The 10,486-nt window shown below is 34.0% G+C and overlaps 1 protein-coding gene across 1 annotated transcript; it reads right to left on the bottom strand.

Annotated features, from left to right (window-relative positions):
• Positions 1–4,300: 4,300 nt before the first annotated feature.
• Positions 4,301–8,420, bottom strand: LOC129901716 (systemin receptor SR160). Its single transcript, XM_055976975.1, has one exon. The coding sequence runs from the start codon at positions 8,218–8,220 to the stop codon at positions 4,573–4,575; it is 3,648 nt and encodes a 1,215-aa protein (XP_055832950.1). The 5' UTR covers positions 8,221–8,420; the 3' UTR covers positions 4,301–4,572.
• Between the last annotated feature and the right edge of the window lie 2,066 nt (positions 8,421–10,486).

Below are 10,486 nucleotides of genomic sequence, written 5' to 3'. Positions count from 1 at the left end.
TCGGATGTCACCTTCCAACACATTAATGGATCAGGTTTCACGTTCAAACACATATATGACTGTGGATCCCATGAGAAAGCCAAATGTGTGTGTGGATGATCCCATGAGAGCATCCGATGATATCTTTTATTATGTGAATAAAGAGTCTAACTGCTAATTGGCTAGAGGATAATACTTTATAAAGGAGCCCATTGATTTTGTGGTTATTATTAGTTAAGGACTGTAAGTCAGAACAGATTCATTAGCGGGTAAGATTGTGGACCTTGTTAGGCCACGTTGTGATATATGTAATATTCTATGTCTTTAGGTTTGGGGGTAGAGATTGTTTGTTAGCAGGGAGTTGTTCCCATTGAAGTTTCAATTAGTAGTAGTGGAGGCAGTAATTGCTACCTAGAAATCAGACTTAGTATGAGGTGTGGTTATGAGATAGCTAGGTCCTTATGTTGTAAGAATATTGAGTTAAGACTAGTGATAGTTGTGTGGAATCATGGGGTGGCTAAGGTGGTTGAGGGTAATTGTTAGGGTGAAGGGAGTAGTAGCAAAATGAACCCGTAGCCCACAGGTCTCAAGTTCATAAACCAGAATTGGTGGTGAACCTGTGGTTAGTAAAGTGGTGAAATCTATAAGTGTGAGAGTAAGGAGTTTACTAGCAGGATTGGGTGGACAAGTTAATAAAGCTTAGTTGTTCATGATCTCTTTTATTTTTCATGTACATATATTATGCGATGGGTATCAGATTGGTCGATGATGTCTATCAGTACGTGTTATTTGTACTGATACTACTCTTGCTATGCCACTTGGCATAGTCTGGTTGATCTTCCAGCAGCTCCTACTTTTCCTTTTTTCCTATGGTCATTTGTCTTATGTTCTGTTTTTTGTAGAGCTCTTGTACCTGTTTAGACTAGCATCTTTGAGTGGTTTTAATCGGAGTCTTGTATAAAAACTATTAGGAGTGGTCTATTGTTGTTTTAATATAACTTTCTGTCTTATAATTTATTATTCCGTAACTTTCGCAACGTTTTTTTTCTTTCTAATAAGGGGTTAAGGGTTCTCCTACTTAGTCATAGAGTGGGTACCCTCACAGTCCGGTGGATTGAATCGTGACACTCCTTAACCCTATAGAGACATTGGATCATATGACAATTAACTAATGTCAATAAAGATTTTAGCACTCAATGTTACTGTGCATATGTATTGTCGCTAGAAAATGTTTTTGTTGTAGTGAAGGGGAAGGCTTCAAGGCCTCTCCCATGAAAATTCTAAGGGAGTGACGCTCGCTCAACGTTGATTGTTGGAATCTTAAGGGCCATTATAACTGCATCTTTGTAAGAGGGTGAAGCCCCTCTCAAACAGTCTTTCCAGAGTGAAGCCTCCATCAGATGCCCGACCGTATACCTGTCTTACAAGGGTAGACACCCCAGACTGTACATGACATACTGAGAATAGCTTTTTTCCAGTTTCCCCGAATCACTGCAATCGTCCTATTGTATCTATTTTCGCCATGTGTCATGGCATGTTTCACTTCTTTCACTAGATTCTAATTTCCCCCCCATATAGTAATAAATGCTAATATAATCAGGTCACATATAATTCTATTTAATATGTATTAATTAATAATCTGAAATAAATGATAAGTATCGTGTTATAACTAATTGAGTTATACTTAATATAAAAAAATACTTTACACTATGTATAACTTAAATTGTTAAAACACTCATCCCTCACACTTGCAAACTACGAAAAGTTGCATCTTTCCTTAGATGTTTGTGTGGATGCAAGTTTTGAAGATGAAAACTGTGAAATATTGAGTTTACTTATTATTTTTTTTATGTATTTCAATTTATGAATTCTAGATTTTATGAAATGATAATTATTGTTTCAAAGGTCAAGTCTTAAAAATGATATATAATGTGAATTGAGAAATTGAAGGAACAAGATGGAGGGAAAATAAAACTCATTTCTCTTTCACCGATGGTGAAGAGGAGATCTTTTGTGTTTATAAATAGAAACACTTTTTCTAGCTAAGGGTTAAGAAGAGGGACTCCCCTCATACATGCCGTCGCTTGCTTGGCTCAACTTTGACTTTTTTAGACAAAATCTATGTTTCAATTTTCATTAATTCATTCCCTTTTCTAACTAAAATTAATCCGCGAAAGAAATTAATTAATTAAATTCACGAAATTTAATTTCGAGCAGAAAGTCATTTCTCTTCACTGGAAAGTTACTCAGTTGCCTTCACACCTATTTATGATAATAAATTTTCAGAGGCTTCATTTCACACACTAAAAAATGAAATCTTCTTCTTAAAACAGACATAATTCGAATATTTCTTCTCTTCTTCTTTGCATGAAAGTTTCAAGAAAAATAATAAGTGTCGTGTAATTCGCTCTCTTTGTTGAGTTCGCTGAAATCTTACAATTTGATTAGTAGTATTGCAGAATAATGTTCCATTCTATCCTGGAAGATATTAATCTAAATCTTGAGCAAGTATGAGAGAATTAAATTCTTTAAGAAAATATAATTTTCTGTGAGCTCGGAACTTTTTCTCTTCTTTGATTATTTTTGTTTCTGTTTATATATCTTGATGGCAGGAATGACAATAATTTACTAGATTCAAAATAAATTATTCATATATATTAAATAAATTAAAATTAAAATTAACGAATTGTATCGAATCGCTAACTAATATTATAAATTGGACATTGTGTGTGTAGGAGGGGTGGGGGAAATGCAAATAATTTTCCAATTTTCTTTTGATTAAGATAGAAATAAACTATTCAATCATGTGATGATGAAATATGTTGGAGGGAAGGTAGTTGAATGGTCAAAGCATTGCTAGCTGTCTGTATTATGAAAAATATTGTTTTCCATTTTATATAGACCCTTAATTATTGGAAAGGAAATTTTAAAAATAAGGATGTATTTAGTGGATTCTTTTTTCCTGAAAAATATTTTGCAAAAGAAACTATCTCACTACTTTATGTTCTCTAAAATTTAGAAAGTATTTGAAAAAATGATTTTCTTTACACTAGACACCTAATGATATTAATGCTATATCATACTCTAATAATAATATATTTTTAAAGGATCAAATACGATTGACGCAATATTTTTAAAGAGTTTGAATAATGTAAAATATACATTATTATATTTTGACTTTTTATAACATATTTTTTTCTTTTATTTTACTAATTTGAATTTTATAAATGATTAAGTATAATTATTATTTAAGTGACCAATTAATTTTTAAATAATCAAACATACCTAGAAGTTAAACCAAAAAAAAAAAAAGTTTTAAAGAAAATTTTCAAAACTTGGAAGGTGGCAAGAAGAAGAGCCAAGAAGGCCCTACAGCTTGCAGTTGAATAAGGATATGATGTCTTAACTGCACACATGCAGAACAAGAGACATGCATTGACATGCTACAATTTTTTAAGCCTTAATATATAGCTAACCTTTTAATTTTTTCAAGATATATATTTTATTTAGATATTCGAACTAAGTCATATTTTAGTTGAACATTTCAATTCATAATAAAGTATTTTAATGATACTTTTGGTTCAAATATCGAAAAAACTTTTGCTTATTTTTCATTTATCTATTAAATAATTAAATTAATCATATACAAATGCATCATCTCCTTCAATCCTACGCATCAAACTTGAGTAAAAAAAGGTCTAAGATTTTAAAACTTATTGAGGCGAATGCATATAAGTAAACTTAACTACCTATTAGATGAATGCAACCACATGCAAAAGAAAATTTATCAAAAATATGAATAGAAAGTATCTAATTGAAATATTTTACTTAGAATTGAGATGTTCATCTACAACGGAGCTTAATTCAAGTGCCTAAAAAAAATATCCTTACAAGTTTTAATGAGTTGACTATGCATTAAGCCATTTTTAGAAGTAAATATTCTCTGTCCCAATTTAAGCGAGACACTATTTGACGTGATACAAAACTTCTGAAAGAAATGGCGACTTTTAAAATTTTTCGTCCAAAGTAAACTAGTTAATTTTGTTTCTATGCATAGAAAGATCATTCTTTTATAGACCAATTCAGTTAAATTGAAACAGAAGGTGTAAGAAAATTGAAGATAAAGAAAAAATGGAAAAAAGGAAGTATGAGAAAGGAAACACATGAAAAATCCTTGAAGAAAGGGCCAAAAATACCCTCCACTTAGTCACCATCAATGAGGTCAGGAAGTCTAACAGTTGCTTTTAAGGATTAGATAGATCTGAATCTAATGCTAATGTATCTCAAGAAAAAAAGAAGTAAATCCAAGAAAAGCTAAAAGTAGTAAAAACAAACTCATACACTATTTATATACAACACTGTTACATGTTTAAAAAAAGAAAACAACCTTCCTTTTATGTATAATAACACAAGATTTTATGGATGGAACTAGTGGTACATACAATAATTGGCTAAAAATGACACTGGCAATTCTTTTTCCTTCTTTTTTTCCTTTCTTGCATGACTTTGGAGAGGTATTGTGGAAAATTTGTGAGCTCAAACAAACTCTCAATCTTCTTCTTGTTGCATCCTTGGTGGGAAAATTATATGCATTCAAAGGTGTTTGCTTAGCTCATTTCCTTCTTTTATACTTTCAGTAATCCCCATTTCTATCCCTCCTTCAACTGCACTAAAATTGACATCATCAGCTCCGATCGTGGACGTTGAATCCATACCTGACCCTGCTTGAATCTCCTTAAACATTGTCATAACTTGAATCATCGTAGGACGCTTCAAATGTCGATCATCTAAGCAAGCACAAGCAACCTTTAAGTGTTGTAGAAGTTCAATCTCAATGCTTGGATCTTCTTTCAATAGCTCTCGATCGAAGACATCAGTTATTTTCCCTTTAGCGTGTAGCTTTACCCATCCGACAAGATTATTGTCACCAAAATCAGCTGAATCCGTTGGCTGTTTGCCTGTTAGAAGCTCAAGTAAAACAACACCATAACTATAAACGTCTCCCTTTGTCGAACATCTAAAGCTCTGGTAATATTCAGGAGGAACATATCCGGGAGTGCCTGCAAGGGTGCTGACACTCAAATGAGTGTCCATAGCACTCATGAACCTTGCCATTCCGAAATCAGATACTCTGGCTTCCAAATTTTCATCAAGCAAGACATTACTTGATTTCATGTCCCTATGAATAATGTGTGGAATGCAGTTATGATGTAGGAAAGCCAAACCTCTTGCAGCTCCAATCGCAATTTTCCGTCTTGCAGGCCAATTGAGCTTGATCCCGATTTTCTTCCGATCGTGCAGGACATCTTCAAGACTTCCATACTTCATGTATTCATAAACCAGTAGCCTTTCTTCCCCTACTTTGCAGTAGCCCAAAAGAGGGACAAGATTCCGGTGCTTGATCTTCCCTATGGTTTCCATTTCAGCAGTGAATTCTCGATCACCCTGTCCGCTGACATGTATCAACTTCTTAATGGCTACAACACTGCCATCCTTCAACTGAGCTTTGTAGACATCACCAAAACCACCAGAGCCTACAAGACTGTCGTTGTGGAAACCATTGGTGGCTTCGAGAAGATCAGCAAATGTGAGCTTCCTGAGAAGCTTCTCAAATGCTGCGAGGTTGATGCTTAACGCCTCACGAGCACTCGTAAACCTCCAGGCACTGTTTGCAGTTGCGGAATGAGAATGACCATCCATATAAGCTTCAAGAGCAGCCTCTTTCTTCTTCCTCCTCTTCTTCGTCTCAATGGCAACAATAATCAAACCAAAGATGCAAAAGAGGGAAAATAACAAACCCATCGCCACACTACCTGCCAAGGACGCTTGTTTGCGGTGAGATTTCTGATGCTGATTTGCATCTGATTTTGGCCCTGAGCTACAAGGTAGGGAGAGAGGATACCCACAGAGAGAAGTATTCGCAAACCTATAATCCGGGAATGTATCAAAAGGTGCAGATTCAGGAATCATTCCACTGAGATTATTGTTTGACAGGTCAATCTCACCAAGCAATGTAAGGCTGGTCAGGGAATTCGGGATCGAACCATTGAGCCTATTATGTGACAGATCAAGAATTGCAACATTCTTCAAGCTTCCAAGTTCTTGAGGAATCATACCAGAGAGATCATTATGCCCCAAATTCAATATAGACAGATAGTACATGCTCCCCAATTCCTTTGGGATACTACCTTCCAACTTATTATAAGACAAATCAAGAAATATCATAGAGCCATTGTGGTTAAATGTTGGCTGCGTGATACCTTTATAAACTCTTGTGAAATTGCAAGGATGCCTTGTTGAGATTCTATCCAGCTGTTCCTGTCTAATCCCTCCAAACTCCAGCAAATTGCCTGCTCCATGGCACTCCTTACTCCCATCATTCTTGATATACACGTAACGCTTTCCCGTCAGCAATGCCACTGCAATATTGCCAGATTGCTTGAACAAAGGCGGCGGAATGGAGCCATTCAGGAAATTAGTATTGAGATCCAACCATATCAAGCTCTGGCAATTACCCAACTCAGCAGGTATATTCCCTGAGATTGAGTTGTTTCCAAGCTTAAGAATGGCTAGATTCGACAAACGACCCAGAGAAGCCGGTATGTCACCACTCAATTGGTTATTTGACAATGAAATCCAATTCAACTTGGTACAGTTACTAAGACTTGCAGGTATTGGTCCAGTTAAGTCATTAAAATCAAGAATCAAATTCTCCAAGGCCTGCAAGTACATCAGCTCCTGTGGGATTTCCCCTGTAAGCTGATTCAACCAAAGGATGAGATCCTTTAGCTTTGACAATGACCCCAAACTAGATGGTATTCTCCCGATCAAGTAATTAAAGCTGAGATCAAGTGACACCAGCTGTGAACAGTTGCTTAGACTGTCAGGTATAGGGCCTGTAAACAAATTATTCTGAAGGTACAACACTTTCAAGTTATTCATAGGATCTTTGCAAATCCCAGATGGAATAACCCCTGTGAGATTATTAGAACTCACATCCAAAGTCTCCAATTTCAGCAAGTTGGAGAAAGAATCAGGCAAACCACCAACAAATTTGTTGAATGATAAGACCATGGTCTTCATGTTACTCAACTTCAAGAGGGTATCAACAGGCAACTTACCAGAGAAATTATTGTTGGAAATATCAACAAGTTCCAAACTTGAACATTCACCAAGGCTCTCAGGAACCATACCTGATAAATTATTGTAGGACAAGTCCAATTCCACCACAGTTTTGCACAAATCAGCAAGCTGGTTTGGGTACACACCCTGGAAATCATTCCCCCTTAAGTACAAATACTGTAGGCATTCACTTGGTAGCTTAGGGACCCAACCTACAAACTGGTTATTGGTAAGGTTGAGATAACTGAGCTTCCCACATGAAGAAAGTGAAGCACCAATATCACCATAAAACTTGTTGGATGACAAATCCAAGTGCTGCAAATTGGAGCAATCTTTGAATGAAGGAAAAACAGTTGAGAAATTGTTGGCAGAAAGATCCAAATATGACAAATTCTTGAAGTCTAATTCAGGAATACTCCCAGCTACTTTGTTACCCTTGAGAGAAAAGAACTCAAGCTCACCAAACCCCATAGACGAAAGCCATGGAAACAAGTTTAGGCCTGAGATATTATTGTAAGAAAGATCAAGAACTTGGAGGTTGAAGGTTGCACCTTTATTAAGTAGTTCTTTACCAGGAGGGTCCAAGAAATTCTTGGAAAGATTAAGGGACTTAAGGTTTGAACAAACTCCAAAGCTAGAGATATCAGAAATAGGTCCTGAAAATGTGTTTTCAGCTAGATCTATGGAGTCTAAAGAAACCCCACATTGGGATTTAGCAGCAGAAGTTAAAGAACCACTGAGATTAGCATTCTTTAACACTATAGACTCCAAATTAGAAAGGGGAAGTAAATAAGAAGTGACCAAAGTGAAATCCACACTTAGAAAAGTGTTACTGAGATCTATAGAAGAAACTCTAGAATTCTTGCATGAAACACCAGTGAAACTACAAGGGTCAGTGGATGACAACCAGTTCTGAAGCAGAGTTGGGGTTGGAGGAAGTGAAGCTTTAAAGGAAAGAAGCTGTTGGGAGTCTTTGAAAAGGCCATTAATAGAAGCTGGAGAAGCTGGAGGAAGTAAGAAGATAAGAAGAACAAAGAGTGGTTGTAGATAGAAACTGAACAAGAAAAGCTTGTTTAAGCTTAAAGGGTGTTGGTAGAAAACAGTTTTGTGAGCTTTCATTTTCAAAGATTGGAGCTTTATAGCTTAAATGGAGGTTTTCTTGAATCTATAGCTTGAGTTCTTGGGGTTCCATATTATTCTGAAGAGAAAGAAAGAAAGATAGGATTAGTGGAAGTTTTTAACAGACAAAGAGAGAAAGTGAGAGGAGGAGTAGAATGGGAAGAGAGTCAAAAGGCAGAGTTAGGAAGGTAAGAAGGGTATGTATAGTTGAAATTTTGGGAACAAACTCTACTTTTGGAATGTGGGGTGGTGGTGGGGGTGGGGGTGGGTGTGGGGGTGGGTGAGTGAGGTAAATAGGGAGGCTGGGGGAAATTGGGAGAGGAGAGATAGAAGAGTGGATACAGCTGGTGCACCACATGCCATGTGACCCATATTTTCAGCTCTTGTCTCTGTAATATGTATATTTTTTTTTCTCCTCAGTATGATTTGTAGTTGGGCCTTTGTAGTTTGGTTTTATGTGTCTCTGTGTATGGTCTTCTTTTTTCTTGTGTAAAATTATCTAAATGGGAAACTAAACTTTCAAAATTTAGAGAACAAGTCTTTTTGAAATTTTTATTAGCGAAAGAAAATTTTGACGTAACTAGTAAAGTCGTTTTCATATAATTAGGAGGTTATGATTTCAAATCAGGGGAAATAATCTATTGTAAATGCAAATTAAAATTGCGTACTATAAATCTTTGTAATTTGATACGTAGCAAAAGTTATAATGTATCAAACTGTCTTTTTTTAACGTTACAAAAGAAAACTTTCTCTGTTAAATTCATTAGTGGCAAATAATATTATTGTCTAAGGCCAGATCATATTACGAAAATACCGAGTAATATTTCTGTTGTCCTAATTTATCCGACACCCATTGCCTTTTAGTTTGTCCCAAACTTATCATTTTTCTATAATTAGAAATAATTTAATTCTAAAAGTTTTCTTTTACTCACATAAATATCTAAGTTATTTTAAATTATAAATTTTAAAAATTTATTTACTTAAATAAATTTTATGTCAAGACAAATAGTGTTAACATAAATATCTTTTTGTGTCGAAGGAAAAACAAAATCATTTCAACCATGTCACATAACTGTTACTATTTACTGTCATTCTATTTTAGATTTACAATAATATATTTTTTAGTCTAGAAATATTTTAGGAAGAAAAAATTATTTCAAACACATCACTTAAGTGTTACTCCCTCCGTCCCTATTTACTTGTTAAATATTTCCTAATTTAATTTCCCTTTTTACTTGTCAATTTTAACAAATCAAGAAAGAACATTTTTTTTTCTATTAGACCCTCAATTTATTAACATTGAGTTAATATCTTTGAAAATGTAGTGAGTAAATATGTTTAAAACTCTATCATTTAATAGGGATAAAATGATAAATTCACTATATCAATCATTGTTTTTTTAATAGATGTGTCAAGTCAAAATTTGACAAATATAAAGGAATGGAGGGAGTATAATTTATTTTCCTTATACTTTATCTGTAATTTACATTAATGATAAAATATTTCCTTTTTTTATTCTACAAATATTAAAGGGGAAATTTTTATTTCAAACATGTCACATAAATATTACAATTTACTTTTTTTCTATTTTATGATTTATATTGATGGTAGAATATTTAATTATTCATACTTAAAAAATAATATATAGATTCCTTATACCTAATTTATATATAATTAATAATTGCATAACTTTAACATGCTATTAAACGACCCCTGATTATTGAATTCTTTTTTAAATTTATGCATAACAAAAGTTTGGACATCAAAATACCTTTTATCACTTAATATTGTTAATAGATTGTTAAATAGTTCTACTTATCATATACTACAAGAAAATAAATATTTTACTCACTGCAATAATTCAAAATTTTAAAAACTATCATACATCTTGTATTGTTCCTTTTTTTTGAAAAAAACTCTCTAATCATTCATCCTTCGAGATTTATTTATTTTGACTTTATTAAACTATTTCCTTTTTAACCTCCATTTATATTTTCCCACCAAAAAAAAAAAAAAGGTTTGTCCCTCTTTAGGAATTTTGCCTTTTTTCCAACCTCTTCAAGGTATTTTATGTCACTAAAACCAAGTGTTTGTCTGTATAGGTTTCCGCGTACGTGTGATTAATTAAGGGTAGATCCATCACTCTCTAATTTATTTTATTATTAATAATTGGAGATTCCATTTGCCTCATTAATTAATTAAATAATTTGTCTCTTTAACTCCTTATGATGAGGGATTAATTAGGGCTTAATCAACTTTTTAAGTA

This window comes from Solanum dulcamara, chromosome 1, assembly GCF_947179165.1.
Source record: "Solanum dulcamara chromosome 1, daSolDulc1.2, whole genome shotgun sequence".
NCBI lineage: Eukaryota > Viridiplantae > Streptophyta > Magnoliopsida > Solanales > Solanaceae > Solanum > Solanum dulcamara.
The sequence above is the reverse complement of the archived record's forward strand: the minus strand, read 5'-3'. Positions and strand labels throughout refer to the sequence as shown.

Coding starts and splice junctions, on each gene's coding strand:
- LOC129901716 (XM_055976975.1), bottom strand. CDS start 8,220: ATGAAAGCTCACAAAACTGTTTTCTACCAACACCCTTTAAGCTTAAAC.